This window comes from Vulpes lagopus, chromosome 1, assembly GCF_018345385.1.
Source record: "Vulpes lagopus strain Blue_001 chromosome 1, ASM1834538v1, whole genome shotgun sequence".
NCBI classification, from domain to species: Eukaryota; Metazoa; Chordata; class Mammalia; order Carnivora; family Canidae; genus Vulpes; species Vulpes lagopus.
This window is the reverse complement of record NC_054824.1, coordinates 161875179-161891771: the sequence shown is the minus strand read 5'-3', so window position 1 is coordinate 161891771 and position 16593 is coordinate 161875179. Positions and strand designations below refer to the sequence as shown.

At 49.5% G+C, this 16593-nt stretch overlaps 1 protein-coding gene and 1 long non-coding RNA gene across 2 annotated transcripts in view; one reads left to right on the top strand and one right to left on the bottom strand.

Moving 5' to 3' along the window:
- The first annotated feature begins 271 nt into the window (after positions 1-271).
- Positions 272-14138, top strand: LOC121494708. Its single transcript, XR_005988848.1, has 5 exons — positions 272-403; positions 4808-4929; positions 7398-7519; positions 9551-9665; positions 13822-14138. It is a non-coding gene; the product is annotated as an uncharacterized LOC121494708 (long non-coding RNA).
- TNN (tenascin N) overlaps positions 1455-16593 on the bottom strand; it is a 55055-nt gene continuing 39916 nt past the window's right edge. Inside the window, exons 15-18 of the mRNA XM_041761393.1 lie at positions 14717-14813; positions 13470-13637; positions 7228-7391; positions 1455-4900 (exon numbers count right to left, since the gene is read on the bottom strand). Of these exons, the coding sequence (XP_041617327.1) occupies positions 4760-4900; positions 7228-7391; positions 13470-13637; positions 14717-14813 (570 nt within the window). The 3' untranslated portion in view covers positions 1455-4759. The remainder of the gene's footprint in view (positions 4901-7227; positions 7392-13469; positions 13638-14716; positions 14814-16593) is intronic.

Sequence of the window (16593 nt, the reverse complement as noted above, 5' to 3'; positions counted from 1 at the left end):
ATAGCAAGCCTCACCTGCCTCCTTATCCCTGCCCAATTAAACATAATTTTCTCCACTCACCCAAATAAAGAACCATTTCCACTCCATTTTATTTCCTTCCTTTAGTTAAATGACAACACTACAATACCATTGTTTTCTATTTCTGTCATTATATGTGCACTGCAATTTATCGGCCTTAGAGAATAAACAAGTTTTATGGGCTAACCTTGGGAACCTAACTTCTTTGTAACACAGGAGGTGAAATTCAATCCATTCCCCCATTTCCCCCATAGAAACAACAAATGAACAGAAGGACTTCAGGAAGTGGATTCATTTACACATTAGGAACGGCCTAAGAGGGGGTACCCTCTTCACCTTTCATCACGCTAGGGGACCCATCTCCTGTATCAGCAGCACCAGCCTAGTAAGTAGACCAGGTTGGGGGGATGAGAGTCCAGGTTTCACTGGACAATCTCTTCAGGGCATTTCCCAGTTTCCTGCTGTGTGCACTACCCACACCACCACCAAGCATAGGCTGGGTGCTGAGCGGTACCCCCAAACCTATTCTCCAGGTCCTGTTAGGAAGGTAGAAAAGTGAGGACCCCCTTTATAGAGGATTGGGAAGTGGCCTTGAAGGGAGGTGCTCCCAGTGGGACAGCACTGCCATCTCCTGGCCGGTCTGGGTACAGCATGTCTGAGGCGCGGGTCCGGGGCCCTGGCCATATTGATCCGTGCTCTTTATTGACAGAAACTCCTTCCTGATCCTCTTCACCGCCCTGGTGGATGGCTTAAGGGAAGGATTTGGACATTTTCTTAGCAGAGGACTTCCTCCAGCAAACGACTACGTTTTGCCCACAGCTTGCCATTACTTATACTCATTTTCCTCCTGCCCTGCTGCAAGTCCGTTTGCATTTCTCTCCCCCACCCACCAAGTATTCTCTTTGCCCACATCACACCTGGTCCTTGTCTTTCCCGACATCCCCTTGCTCACAATCCCTCGAGTCATTCTTAGTCTTTCTCCCTGGCTCATTCAGCATTTTCTGGCTTTAATGATCCTTGAATCCCTGAGAATTCAAAGTTAAAAAGCAGAGCTCGTGATGTCATGTGACAAACATAAACTCTGGGGCCCTATTCCCAGAGGAAGCTGCTGTCAGGAACAACCAGCTCTAAGCTGTGCCATGAAAGGATCCTTCTCTTTACCACCCAGCCCCCTCGGTTCCTGCTGATCCTTCTTCCTAAATATCTCTTTAATCTGTGTCCTCTCCCCTTTCCCACCATCTCTGCCACAGACCTAGGTGCTGCTGTCTACTACAATAGCCCTTAACCTGTCTGAATCTCCACCACCTCCCCAAAACTCCCAACAGCTCCCCACCATTCTCTACCCTGCCACCAGATGGAGGTTTCTACAATGCAAGCCTGCCTGCCAGTCGACTGCAAGATTCAAGCACCTGTGAGTGTCCTCCTTTGCCCAACTCATTCATCCCAGCAGAGATCCTCAGGGCTGGTTGCATCTTGGCTTTGAAAAGCTCCAAGGCACAGGACTCAGCTGAGACCCATTGAGGCAGAGTCCCTGGAGGGGAAGCAGGTTCCATATACCCACAGCTGAGCTGATTCGGATGCATGGTGCAAGCTGAGAACCACAGCACGCACATGGCCAAGTCCCTGCCCATCTCCCTAGCGTGGCTCCCCACCAAGCACCCCGCATGCCACCAAGAAACCACATTCCTCCCTCGCCCATGCTTCACGCCACCTAACCCTTTCCCATCTTTGTCATCAGGTTCCTTCTTCCTGAGGTACCCTGCCTCCCTGACAAAGTCAGACTCTTCCTTCCAGACCTAATGCTGACCATCACGTCTGTGACACTTGGCTGCGGTGTCAGTCCATACCCCTGTCGTTTACGCTCCCCGACATGCTACCCACTGTCATGGTTTGTCCACACAGCTGTCCACCCACACCACACCGCAGGCTGCTCGAGGGCAGAGCCAGTGCTCTGTCCGTGATGACTCTGCCAGCATCTTGCACGGAACAGAAAATGGCTCAGAAACTTTAGCAGTTGCTTGTGACACTTCGGCCCTCCTGCCTGGCTTTTGGCCCATCCCTTCCCTGACAGCTTTTGTCTCCTTTGGTCTGTAGAGACTGCCCCATAAGCTTCAAAGCCCTAATGGCTCATAACCTGACTCTGAGAAAAGTAGCCCTCTGAAAAGCAGATTTGTCCAGAAACCCATCCCCAGGGCCTACACTCAGGTACCGGAGTGGAGGCTGCCAGAGTTGGTCCCGTTACAATGAGGTTAGGCACAGACATTGGGGCTGGGATGTTCTCCTTGGTCAGATAAATATCCTTTAAAGATGAGTTTCTCCCCACTTCCTTCTCTGCCCCACGGAGAACCTAAATGATCAGCTGAGGTTTTCTCTGCCTATCCCTTCATGCAGCATGACCCCTACTCCAGTTTCCTGCAACTCCTGATCTTGGCGGGTGGTGGAGAAATGACACCATTTCTGGTGGGTGAAGACAGGGGTGTGCTGCTGGCATCACAGACAGCTCCAGAGCAGAGAGACCAGCTCCCCAGGAGTGATCACCAGCAGGGCAGCAGCCCTGGCCCAGACCTACTGAGTCACAGGGCCTAAAGATGGGGCCCAGCAATCTGTGCTTTCCCAGCATGTTTATCAAGCATGGCAAAAGTGGAAAAGCATTGCCCACCATGCACCACCCCTGGCCCTGAATCATTCTGGGGTTTGATCCACTGTGCAAGGGAGGTGCTTCTTTTCTAAAAAGCCTGCATTTGCTGGATTTAGCACCAGCCTCCTGAATCACCAAGGAGAGAATTCCACCCACCCCCACCCCCCATCCCCTGGTGTCAGCAGAAGACAAGAAGACTCAGGACTGGGAAGCTGTGCAGAGGGACGTTCAAGAGGATGAGGAAATCCGCTCAGGCTGCAGCCCTGATAAGCTGGATCAGGACCACAGAAACAGGGCAAAGGTCTCTGCAAGCGTCTCCTCCTCAGAGAAAACCTGCGCTGTCTCCTGCCTCTACCTCTGCCTCCTAATCTGACTTTATTTTTCTTCCAGGGCTTAACACTTCTGGTTTCGTACATTTATTGTTTATTGTCTGTCTCTCCACCAAGAGAATTTAAGCATGAGGACAGGATTGTTGTGTTTTCTTCACTTCTTTAGCACCAGTACTCAGGGCAGGACCTGACACATAACAGGGCTTCATCTGCATTTGTTGGAATGAATGAGTGGAGGAATGAATGTCTGGCTTGCTCACCTCTGCGATCGCACCTCTGTCCCCACCCAGGGCATAGAGCACACTGCTGGGAAGAAGCAGGCAGATGCAAGTCCTCACTGAATTCTTGTTTGGACCACCCTCACCAGATCTAGCAGTCACTGTGGCATTGTGTGTGTTTGTGGGGCTGGGGGGCGGTGCTGAAAACTTACACGGGTGACATGAATCCTTTTGAGGGTATGGCTTCGCCTTCAGCCAGAGGTTAGAGCCTGGAGAACCACAGGCACTAAAGGACTCCCTGGTCCTGGAGCAGCACTGCAGCTTGTAGGGTACCTTCCCACTCCCTCACCTCTCCTGATTCCAAATACCATTGTTCGCCAGCTTGCAAGTGTGAGACCACAGGCCAACCAAATCCCATTATAATGCACATATTGTACCTTCTCATGCACTTAGGTTAAATTTAGAATTCAAGTGCACTCATGTGAGTTAAATAACACAATGCATTTTTTTTAAATCAGGTGGTTTATCATTTTATTTTTTTTAGTGGGAATTTAAGTTACTTCAATAATCACTGACTTCGCTATAGAAAAACCTTCCAAAGTGACAGGAAAATAAGCCCAAAGGATCTGACTGACCAAGTGCCCATTCAAACAATATGCCTCTGTTGTGGAGCACCTTCAGAAAACCTAAGGTGTGGGGGGCAAGGGACAGGAGCAGGGCTGAGGATTGAGGGAGTGAAAGGGAGTCATAGAAGACTCTTCAGGAGGAATCAATCATCAAGAGTCAAATTATTTAAAGTTGAATGAGTGAGAATTTATTCACAACATATGTAGATCTATGAAAGTGATTATGCAAATAGGTGGGAAGGTGGCTCTTGAAAAGAAGAGTAACACAGAAGCTTGGTCTCCAGCATGCTGGTCAGAGCTTAGCTAGATGGGAATCCATCTTGGTCCCTCGTGGTTCCCTGTAGTCTTCCTCCTAATGCTAGCATTTTTTAAACAGGGGGAGATTTACAGCTTTTCCCTCAAAGCCCAGTGGTAATGGCAGGTGACCAGCATCAGACTACTTTAGCCCCTTGGCCATCAAAGAGAACCCCTCATTGGTGCTTTTTTTCTAAGGAAAAGATTTCTAGTAGAGGAGCTTTATATATACTTATATATATAATATATATACCAATTTCCAGAGATTTCCAATTGGTGAAGTGCTAGATGATTCTTTTTTTCCTCTTCCCCCCTCCAATCTCATATATTTGTTACTAAAGATAGACTGAAAAACCTTGTAGTCCAGTGCTGTCTTCCTCATATGCTACTACTGGCTGATTTTCAGACCCCCAATACAGATGGGCAAAAACACAGGTGATAGGGAAGTAACCTGATTTGTCTGAAGCTTGATAACATGCTTTGTCCTGCAGGTTATCCAGCCATCTCAGAAACCAGGGGCCAGGAGCATCCCTCAAACTTCCATTAACCAGTCACCACTACCCGCCCTGCCCCAAGCCCTCACAGCCCCAACCCTGGGCTGGTCTTGTCTCATGTGACAACTGCTCCAATAGGCCATCAGAACGTTCTCGAATTTTCTCCCAGTGTCCGCTTCTTTCTGTCCAGGACATGCTCCCCGCTGTAGCCATGAGGGCGGATTTTCAGCTCCACGTAAGGAATGGAGAATTCATGTCCTTTCCATGGCTCCCAGTTCACCCCCTACATAAGAAAGCCAGCATCAAGAAGAGGTACTTGGGAGGAAGGAGGGGTGGCTTAGGATACAAAGGAATGCTTCTTTGTCAAGGAAACCACTCCCTCTCTGCTTAGGGGAGAGAAAAATTAGAGGAGCCTTGACTGGGGTACTCATCTATCATAAGGGAAGTAGAGAGCCCAAGCTAGATACATACAGCCTCTGCTGGGCAGCCGAGGTTTGGCAGGCTGATGACTTGGAAGACCCCAACCCCACCCCATCCCCACCCCCACCCTCACCCCAACCCCAACCCCCACCCCAGTGGTTGGGAGGATGTGGTGTGAGCCCAGGGGATGAAGGAGACCACAGCAGCCTCAAAGCTAACAGGGTGTCAACCTGGCCAGCAATGCGCACGTTATCTTTGCCTCGCTCTTTTCCTTTCCAAAAAATTAAAGGCAAAAAATAAACATATTAATTGGTCAATCGTGTAAAATCATTTTCAATTTAGGCTGTTTAGATACCAGCTCTGGGGTAACGAATAGCCTGCTGAAAACTAAATTTCATTTTATGTCTTTTGACTGGTGAGCGCAATAATATTTAATTCACTTAATAACCTTGCAACCTGGCCAATAAAGAGCCCAAGTGACCAATTTTATGTATTTTAATTTGTGAGGTAAATAATAAACAAGAAGCTAAATGCCTTGCAGACTGTGAAAAGCACATTAACCAGATGAATGTCTTTTATTAGCAAATGTGGGGATGCTTTAGGGCATGCTGGCTGTTCATTTCAAATATTTGATCTCTGATCGCAAGCTTCCCTGAGTCAACCCACTTGCTGCCACCATGATTCATGGACCCACCCTCCTTGGCCTCCCCAGGGGGGAATGTTTCTTCTTCCCTTTGAAAAATCACTGAAGGATTGGGAGTCCCTGCTGCCTGATAGTAATCAAACTGTACCTGGACTTGAGATGTGTTAATATTTACAGTAATATTGGTAACTAGGTGAGTTCTGGGGAGAGGTGGCTTCCTGAAGGCTAGAATAGACCCCGGAAATAGAAACCCAAGATGGGGAGGAGCTCTTGGAGGGGATGGATTAATGATGAGCAGGAACAAAGATGCCATTTTCAAGTGGCTGTATGGGAGCAGCCAGGAGAGGCTCCACATCTGGCCAAGGAGTCAAGATGATGTGCACAGGTCATAGAGGTTTGAGAAATCATCAGTAGCCAAGTTTCAGAGCAAGGAAGGGTAGAGGAGCCATCACGAATGCTCAGTCCTGTGTGCACCTCCTGAAGTGGAGAGACTAATGGTCTACTCTGGGTAGACCCTGAGTGGCTTTGGATGAAGTGGATCCAAAGGTAGGTCTGATCAAAGGCAGAAAAGACTTTGTTTTCCTGGTGATCAGAGGATTTGAGAAAAATAGCCCTGGTTTCACTGGGAGAAAATCTAGAAAGAATTATGAATGGAATGTTTGTGCCCAGCCCCCCAATGCATATGTTAAAGCCCTAACCCTTAGTGTGATAGTATAGGGGGGTGGGGGAAGACCTTGGGGAGGTAATTAGAGTTAGGGGAGATCATGAGAGTGGGATTAGTGCCCTTATTTTTTTCAAAGATTTTACTTATTGAGAGAGAAAGAGAGAACAAGCAGGAGGAAGGGGCAGAGGGAGAGGGAGGGAGAGAGAATCTCAAACAGACTCTACACTGAGAGCACAGGGCCCCACACAGGGTTTGATCTCACAACCCTGAGATCATGACCTGAGCTGAAACCAAGAGTCAGACACATAACCCACTGAGTCACCCAGGCACCCGCACCCCAGGATTAGTGCCCTTGTAAGAAAAGGAGAGACCAGAGCTCGCTCTCTCTCTCTCCTATATGAGGACACAGTGGAAAGGCCACCATACACAAGATGGAAAGAGAGTTTTCACCAGGAACTGAATCTGCTGGTAACTTGATCTTGGACTTCCTAGCCTCCAGAATTATGAGAAATCAATGTGTGTTGTTCAAGTCACCCAACCTATGGTGTTTGTTACTAAGACAGTGTCCATGTGTGAACCAGTAAACAAATGGTGCATAATCCATATTATTTGTCTATCCAGCAGTGGACAGCCTGGGCTCCCACCCACCTATGCTAAGTAAGTGTATAGCACTGTGGGAATGCAGAGGGGGAAGGGCTGCAGCAGACAGGCAGGGGAGGCCTTGCCCTCAAGGCCCTGGAGCCTAGAGAAGAGCCCTACTGCCCTAACTGGAAGTGTCAGAAGGAGATGCAGAGCCAAACCAGCCTGGAGATGGTTGCTTTGGGAATTGAAAGTTTTGAGCAGAGCTTGGGAAAAAAAAAAAAAAAATCCACCTGTCACTTACCTCACTGTGTTTGGTCTCCCCATATCTGCCATTGGGGTTGGCCAAGTGGCAGTTCTTGTACCACCAGCCACCATGATGTGTCAGGGCACAGTTGCTGAGGGCAATATCATTGTCTCTGTCAAAAGTTGTAAACTTCCATCCATTGTGGTAAGTAAGAGCATCCCCTGCAGGAGCGGAGAGATGAGAGAAGTGAACGTCTAAGTTTTGCCACTGAGCTGGTGAGCGTGCTCTGGACTCAGCAGGACAATCTTAGGGCATGAAAACACCGAGGATCCAGCCAGTGATGTCACAGGTAATCACTCATCTCTCAAAAGAGCCAAGATGAGAACATGATACAGACGATCAGATTCCCCTTCCTGGCCTGTCACCCAAACTTCGGCCTGTCACTCCAATAGCTTTGAAAGCCTTAACAGCATTCTCACTCTGATGCCCTGCCATCCTGTGACGTATTCAAATATCCCAAACCAAATCCATCAGCTCTCCCCACAGTACCTGACCACCCCCCACCCGCAGTAACCCCTCTCCCGTCCTCCTTGTCTGCTCAACCATCCTCCCAGCCACCCAACTTCAAACTCCAAACCACACTAACAAACTTGTATCCTTTACGGAGCCCTTTCTCCTGCAGATCACTCACAGATGCTCTCGCTCCCACAGCTGCCACCCCGGCCTGTCCTCCTCTCTTCAGGTCTATCTCTACACAATGGCTCTCCTGGGGTTAAAGCACACGCATCCACATGCATGATCTCAGACTTAATGTCTTCCTTCCTGCCACAGGAAGAGAAGCTGCTCCTCCTTGCTTGGCTTTGCAGGCCTGTCCCTGGGCCATAGCCTTCGCACAATCTCTGAGCCCACTGTCCCCACAGGCACACAGCAGTTATGCAGTGGAGGGGTCTGTCCTCCATTTCTCTCTGCCCTCCTCAGTCCAAATCCTGAGCATTCCTCAAAGCCCAGCCAGCCCCCACTCCTGAGGAGGGGCCAGTCTCTTTAATAATCCATCCACACACTCTCCTAGCACGCATGCCTGTTTCCCAAGCCCTCCTGGCACATCTGTATAGTTTAGGGCTTTGTGACATCCTGTCTGGAAATCTGCTTGCATCATTTTGCTTGTATCTCTACTATTTCCCCATCATATCTGTCATCTTTTTATCAGTTTTATTTCTCAATTCAGCTCCTAAGAGGTGATAAGGGCTTGTATCAATCCTAAACTAAAGCAAATCATGTTCCTACAATAAGAACACTTATGTTTTCGTCGGAGCTCTGAGTTACAGAGCCCTGTAACAGAGTTACAGACCCTCTCCCATACATACCCACCTCTGACCCCCACTCTAGCCTATGAGGTGGTCCCAGGAGGAAATGGACTTACAGAGGTTAGATTCCGTGGACTTGTCAAGGCCCCACTGTCCACAGACAGCAAGGCTGGGACTCAAACTTGGGTCCTCAGATTCCAAGTCCAGAGTTCTTCCCCAAACACCAACTTGCCTGAGGCTTCCTCATTTCTGCCTTTAGTTATGCTAACAAAGAGCAAGCCCACTGCTCTGGTTCTGCAAGTGCAGTCCAGTCCAGGGACCAGCAGCATCAGCACCACCTGAGAACTTGTTAGAAATGCACCTTCTCAGGCCCAGTCTCCCAGTCTGCAGAAGCAGAAACTCCCGAGGTAGTACCCACCTGCAAAGCAATCCGAGTTTTAACAAGCCCTTCCGATGACAAGCCCTTGGGGTGCAAGCGAAAGTCGGAGAACTTTAGTCTGCAACTTCATTTATTCGGGAAACCTCAGAACCCTAGCTGGGCCCCCGCATCACTCTAGGCTCTGAGAATACAGACAGAGGGAGTCCCTGCAAATACAGACAGAGGGCGTCCCTGCTCTGGGGGTGCTGGGGTGCTAAGGGGTAGGTACTAGGGGGTGCTAGGGGGTGCTAGGGGGTAGATCTATGGAAAGAGTTAACAACAGGTTGCAAAATGAGAAGGTCCCAGATTGTCTCTCTGACTTGACAGCTTAAACAATGGGGCCTGCTGCACCACATCTAGCAGGGCAGCCCCAGCCACTCCTGCTAAGACAGCTGAAGGGCTCTGTCCCCATTTGTTTCCTCCAATTGAGGAAAGGCAAGTCGTCTTGCTGTGTCGCTGTATCGTCCACATTTCCTCTCCCCTTCGGCTTTCTGGCAGATAGTTAAGTACAGCTTAAAATAACACATGATGGCTCCCTTGGTGACACATTTAATGAGCACAGCTTACCTACCTTGCATCTAAAGTTCCCAGAGCTGTTTTCCAAGAGTCTGTGCAAAGGCTATTTCTTAAGGATTTGTTTGTGGTTCTCTAACTTTAGGAGCTGGGATCAAGAAAAGTGAAGCAGGTTTCGGGCTAAGTGTGGCAGTCTATTGCACAGATGGATTTTCTCGCTTCCAGAAACTGAAGCCATGCTGACGTTCAGAGCACAGACAGTGAGTATACCCATGAATCAAAAAATCACTTTTCTCCGGTTGTCAGGCCCCCAGCCAACACAGTATTCTGATTTATTAAGCTTATCTCCCTAAGTCAGATAAAGTAGAGAAGCCAGTGGTGGTCAGACCCTCTCTCTTCTATTAGGGTTTTAGGAGAAAACATTGGATGAGAAATAAGCACCCTTAACTTCTAGTATAATGGCTTTAGGTGGGCAGCTGGCTCTCCTCAGGGAGTGAGTTGGAGGGGTCAGTGGCAGGCCCAGAAAAGCCCAGGGTGGGGCCACTGAGCTGGTCATCTCCCATCTCATCTCACTTGACTCCAACATCACCTCCTGAGGCAGGCAGGAAGGCCCAGACAACTGAGCCCCCACAGACCTGAGGAAGCTATCCACATCATACATACCCCTCATAAGTCACACAGGACCATGCGTCTGGACCTTGGACCATGGGACTAGGAACGGGCCAAAGAAAGAGTGATGTGTGCCATTTTTGGCTTTCCCTCTTATTCCTGGACGCAACATTTTTCCTCCTTAAGTACCAGTATTGAAAAATCCATGTCAAAGCGAGGAAGGCAGTTTTGCATAGAGCAGTTCCTTACTGTGGAAATTTGGCATCCCCGGGCCCCCCCCCCACCCAGCAGGTGCCCACCCTGCCCCCTTTGTCACCTCCCTGGTTCTCCTTGTCACCCAGCTCGGGTGGAGCTCCTCAGTCACGCTTCCAAGTGAGCCCAGGGGGTGGACCCATCCCTGGTTGGGCATCACTGAGTCTCCCATAGGTGGGACTTAAAACCAGCTGGAAACGACTGGCAAGCTCATAGAAGTCACTCTGCTCCACCCTAAATGTCTATTTATGATGTCTATCATGATAACTTCTCCAAGAGACGAACAGCACCTTGAAAGTAGAGCCCATTAGCCGTCCTCCCTGCCCCACTCCCAGATTCAGAATCAGAAACTAAATTTATCCAGCATTGCCCTGCTGGGGTTTCCTTCACGGAGGAATGATGGGCTCTCTGCTAGGCATTCAGTGGAGGCAGAAGGTGAGGACCCCCCTGGACAGGGCGAGTAGCAGAGATCCTTACTGGCACATTTCCCCCCAGGCCACACATCTCCGATTCTAATCAGAGCCCTAGTGGGGGTAGCTGGCACATGCCCAGAGGTATCAGACTGTTCACCTTCTCTTTGAATGCCACATCCTCTAAACAGTACCTCATCATTTAGGACATGAGAAGCCAGAAGCTTCCTAAATTTCAAAACCCTCCTGGGGACCAATCAGCATACACAAGGAAGGCTAAAACCCCACTAAGCCCACCATGCAACTTCAGCGTTTCCAAGCAGGAATGACTGCTCCTATGGGGAGACCAGATCGTGGGCTGAATGAGCTGTGATCTAAAAGGTCTCCCAAGGCTTCCTAGTAAAAAAAAACACATCCTCCACAACCTCAGAATGGGAATTACCCCCTAATCACAGTTAAAATGCAAATAGAGACCTGGGAGGAGAATCACATTAATTCGTGACTCTATTGACTCCTTCTCACTCACTTTCCCATTAGCATCAGTGTTCATTTCCTGGTTATTTTAAAACAGGCCTTGGAAAAGCTAAGTGTGCTTGGCAGAGAGAGAATGGGCAGCGTAGGCAGGCCCGAGGAGGTGGGTCCCCAGCCAGCAGGTGGGAGGGACGTCACTGTGCTTCAGGGAGAGACAGAGGATGCTGTATCTCACTGAGGAAGGTCCCACAAGGAGCCTCCCAAGGCCGGGACTCTTTAGCCTGAGAAAGGCAGACCAACTGATCACTGGGGTCAGTAGTAAAGGGGAATGAAAGGGATGACCAGATATCCTCCACTTGGACTGAGCAGAGAAGGAGGGGGCCTGTGGGGTCTCAGGGAGACTGCGATGTGTGCACCCCCTACTCCTAATGGTTGGAGCTCCCGGAATCAGCCTTCAGAAACATCGTCTGATTTTACCCAGAGCTGGGGGAAAGGTAGGCAGAGTGCACAGTGGTACAAAATAGCATTTCCAAGTCCCCCCTCATTCAGTTTTATCCTTGTAATCCCATGAATGTCCACCTGTTTTCTCAACTGTATTTTAACTGCCTTATTCCTGTGCCCAACTTTCATGTGTTACGTTGTACTGTGAGTGGATGTAGTGCTACATAGCGAACTTTTAGAAACTGTATATAAAGTAGAAAAGGGCTGCCCGGCCCGTTTCCAGGGCATGGAGACCCAGGACCCCTGAGGAGAGAAGTGACAGTTCTTGTACAGCAGTGCATTTTTCCTCCCAAGGATTGTTCCCTGACATACTTTACACTTCCCTTTGCACACTCCCCTGCCCCTCTGAGCCCCTGAACAATTCTCCAGCAGGTGCCCACCCTGCCCACTTTGTCACCTCCCCGGTTCCCTTGTCACCCAGCTCACACCTTCACTGACCCTGGGGCAAGCTATCTGGGTCTCAGGGAGTCCCCTTTACAGTATAAAACATCTATAAGATTGCACAGAAAGTTCTTGTTAGCCAAATCATGTTTGAAACTCACCTACTCTGCACCAGGCTCCAGGCTAAGCACTGGGAAATAAGAGCAAATCAAAGTTCATGTGATTTTTTTTAAACAATTAGATTATAAGACCTACAAGAAACTTTGTCTTAGCTGTTCGCCACTTTGGATCATGGCCCCAGACACTAAGAGGTGTCTGTTCATGGTCCTCTGCCATTAGGGGGGTTCTAGAGTGGCCTCAGGCTTCACGAGCACACTCTCTGCTCAATCTCTGCTCACCATGGACTCTCCCAGGCCTGGGGGCCCCTTCCTTTTTTCCCAACTGAGTCCTACCTTTGCAGACCCAGCTTCAACCTACTGCCCTCCAGGAAGCTTCCTTCAACTGCCTGGGGCCTCAATGTACCCACTTTCTCACATGCTAGAACTCTTCATCTGCTTCACCACTTTTGTGGCTCTTTGCAAAAGTTACTTTTGGTGATTACTTATGTGTTTACATGGCAGTCTGAGGGGACAGATCATGGCCCACATAGTCAGTGCGTTACACATTCCTACATAGCTGGTCACCCCAAAGTCAGAAGCACATAGAATCAAACAACAGACTCACTTGTTGGAGGTTCAAAACTATATATACAGGCTTAAAATATGACATTAAAACGGTAACTATCCCGTCCCTCTTAAACAGGATATTCTGTGATATAATCTCAGTATTTCAGTCGCGTGGCTTGACTTTGTTTTCTTCTTTCACAACTGAACACACTGTCAACCGGCTTATGTCCAATGAGACGCTCATCAAGGTTAGACGTTCCCTGCTTTCAGCTGAACTGCTAACTTGTGTTGTTACAGTAGTACGAAATTAATGAGACCTACACTTCTTGTTTGAATCAGCACTTTCATTTATCCCTTTACTTACAGCAAAATGCTGCAAAATATTTAAATAATCACACACACACACACACACACACACACACACACTTCTGTGGAAGGACAGCAGCCACATTGCTGGAGCCCAGGGAAAGGCACCAAAAATCACTCAGGATATGGGCTCATTGGCTGATGATGGGAAGTGTAAGAGGAGGGCTTTCGCTGGTGAGGGGATCAATGTATAATGTACAAAAGTTCCAACTTTAAGATGGTCAAGGATTGCTTTCATGTCTCTGTTTCCCCCCAACTCCCTGCAGGGAGCAGGGCCTCAACCATCAGTGAGGACAATTCACCTCCACAGAGCAATATTTCATGCCCCAGATCCACGACATGCGGTGGTCCAATCCTGATATACCCAGAAAGCAAGAGACCTTAGCAGGGGGGAAATGTGTTTTCCTACCTGCTGTGCCTCTGTATTTCCCGACTGTGAGCCTGTACCTCTCCTTGCTGGAAGCCACTTGGAATAAATCATATATGGCATAGGCAGATTCGTTGGCAGTCTGTAGGTCCACTCTTACTTCATACCGGGTCGGGGTGCCAGTGGTGAGATTGTGTAGCTTGTCAAGTCCTAAAAATAAGGAAGGGAATTCCGATAACCAATCGACCTACACATGCAAGCACTCACCTACTAGCATCTGAGATTTTCAACACCCAAGTCACCTTAGCCTTTGCCTCCTCTGCTAATGTGGGCTGTCCTCACACTAGCTCTTTTGGGAGGCCCATTTTCTCATCCTATTTTTTATTTGGCACAGCCATGTTAATGAATGTGGAGACCACGTCCTCTGGGGAGGAGCAGTGGAGGGCAATCATGTGGTAAACCTGCCCCTTGAGTCCTCTCTAAAGCAGAAGCACTTCCCAGATCATCCCTGCATCCTGCCAAGTGGAAGAGGACGTCGACTACCACTGTGGGGTCACTGAAGGAATTCTGTGCCAAGCAAACCACAAACAACATGTACTCTAGGGGTGCCTTGGTGGATCAGTGATTGAGTGACTGCCTTGGGCTCAGGTCATGATCCCAGAGTCCCAGAATCGAGTTCCGCATCAGGCTCCCGGCAGGGAGTCTGCTTCTCCCTCTACCTATCTCTCTGCCTCTCTCTCTGTGTCTTTCATGAATAAATAAATAAAATCTTTTCTTTTTTAAAAAATCAAATACTCTATCAGACACTGGGTCTCCAGGTTATGATTTTTTAATACTTTATTTCCCTACTGAAGTTCTTGGTTATTTCACTCTCTGTGAATATCTGCTCCAGAGTGGAGCAGAAGGAAAAGGAAAAATGGTCCCCATAATGACTGGCATTACTAGTGGAACTGCAGGGATTACAGGCATGCCCTCCTAATAATAGCCCAGAATCCCCATTGGTCAACTATTTTTCTAAGACATGCAGGCTCCAGGCCGATCCTGTGGGGTTTACATGCAGCATAAAGACCACCTGTAATGGCCCCACCCTGTCACAGGCCCAGCACATGAGAACCTTCCCAGAGACCTGGCCCCTGACACCTTGTTGGGCAGGTGCCTCTAGGGGTCTGGTCCCTGTCAGTGGGGACATCCTCCTGAACATGGTGAGCCTTCTCAAGTGGCCCAAGCAGCTCTGGGGGTTGCAATACCCCCTCCACAATACAGCCCTCCTAAAATCTCAGAGATCATACCAAGCCAGAACTCCTTCATGGGGTCCCCGAAACCTTCCACGTAGGTGCGCCAGCGTTTGAAGAAATCCAGCTGCCCAGTGTTGCGCCTCTGGAAGACCTGCAGAGGGAGACAGACCTTTCATTCTGGCACACCTGAACAGACATGGCTGAGCCTAAGTAGACAGGAGCTTGGGTGGGGAGCTGCCCTGAGGCAGGACAGGGGCAGAGAGAAGGTCAAACTGACGGACGTGGTTACAGATTTAAAGCAGAATTGAAAGAGAGGGCAAAGCCGGGAGTGATCCTTGGGGTTTGGGCTTGTGGCACTGGACGGCTGTCCATTCAGCTCTCACTGAGACGGGGGCTCCAAGTGGAGACAGGTGCTGTGGGTGTGAGCTCACCTGGGACTAGGTAAGGACGAGCCACTCCTGACATAACCTGGTGAATGAAGATGCCATAGTAGTAGCTGGGCGTGAGGGCCAGGGCTCTGAAAAGAGAGCTGGGCCAGACTCGCACAGGTAAGCGTGTGTCAGAGATGATGCTAACCATTCACACCAAGTCCCATTTCACTTTCCTGTCCCCAGGAACACTGATAGGAGGAACTCTTCTTTTTTAGGCTCTCTTGCAATGAAGCCGGAGCCATGTGATTCATCCTAGCCAAAGGGCTGTCAGCAGGAGCACAGGGAGGCAGGGGGGCCCTCCATGCTTTCTCTTCCACTGCCCTATGCCTTGCACCACCACCACCCCCCCACTGCCGAGTAGGCCGAGTGTCAACAGGGCAGAGCCATGACTTGGAATCACCCTAAATCCCGGAGTCACCACTTAGAAGTGACTGCCACACCACCAAGACTTTGCATGCATGAGAAGAAACTCTTTGTGTCTTAGATCATCGGACTTCGGCGTCAGCACACTGCCACAGCATAGCCCCACTCTATCTTAATGAATCCAGAAACCCACGGGGACATAGTAAAGCAAACCCGCTGGAGAGGCTGAGACCCCAAGAAGAAAGTGAGAACTCAAAACAGAACACGGGCTAACATCAAGTCTCCGGACCTCCACTACAGCACAGCCAGGTGCAGAGGATGCACTCATGGAGGAGGAGGAGGAGGAGGAGGACCCAGGTGTGTAGAAGGACACCCAGGAAAACATGGGACCGCACAGATAACACAGAGAAAGGTGTGGCCGCTGGTGTCAAAGGCAGGTAACACGAGGCCTAGGAACACGTGTCCATAGAATGTAGTGACACAGGAATCACGAGGGACTCCCGCAGAGGCTGTGTTGGAGAGAGATGAGGGCAGCAGCCGGCGGGAACAGCCTGCAGCGTGAGTGAGAAGGGGGAGCAGACGCAGCCTGGGGTCCCGCTATTTCATGAAACCGCACGCTGCCTCCTTTCCCGAAGCTCCTCTGCTGGGGGGTGCGGGGGAGGCAGTGCCAGTCAGAGCAAATCGGATGCTTTCACATGAGGTAGACCTGAAAAGTACCTACAAGCTAAACACTCCTGTGTATACGACTGGAACTGATAGTAACCGATGTCATTCCTTGTGACCTTGAAAGCCACACACGACACCATCCTAGCTCCAGGCAGAAATGACTCTGGAACTCTGGAAGCCTGGACCGGCATCTCTGTCTCCACCTATACTGTACTCCTTCAAATGCAGGAGCCCCGACACACAACTCCACCTCCCTGCTTTCCATCCTGCTTCACAGCAGGTGCCTTGAAGTAAAACACAGTATCTCAAATTTGATAAGGTAAACCTCCCAATATTTGTGCATTTCTATTTTTTTCTGGGAAGAGAAGGGGAGGGCGGAGAGGACAGGCTGCGTGCAACAGTGCTGACAGCTCCACAGGGGAGCTCACATTTGACCCCCTTCCGAGGCACAAGCCACCTTCACTGGCCCAG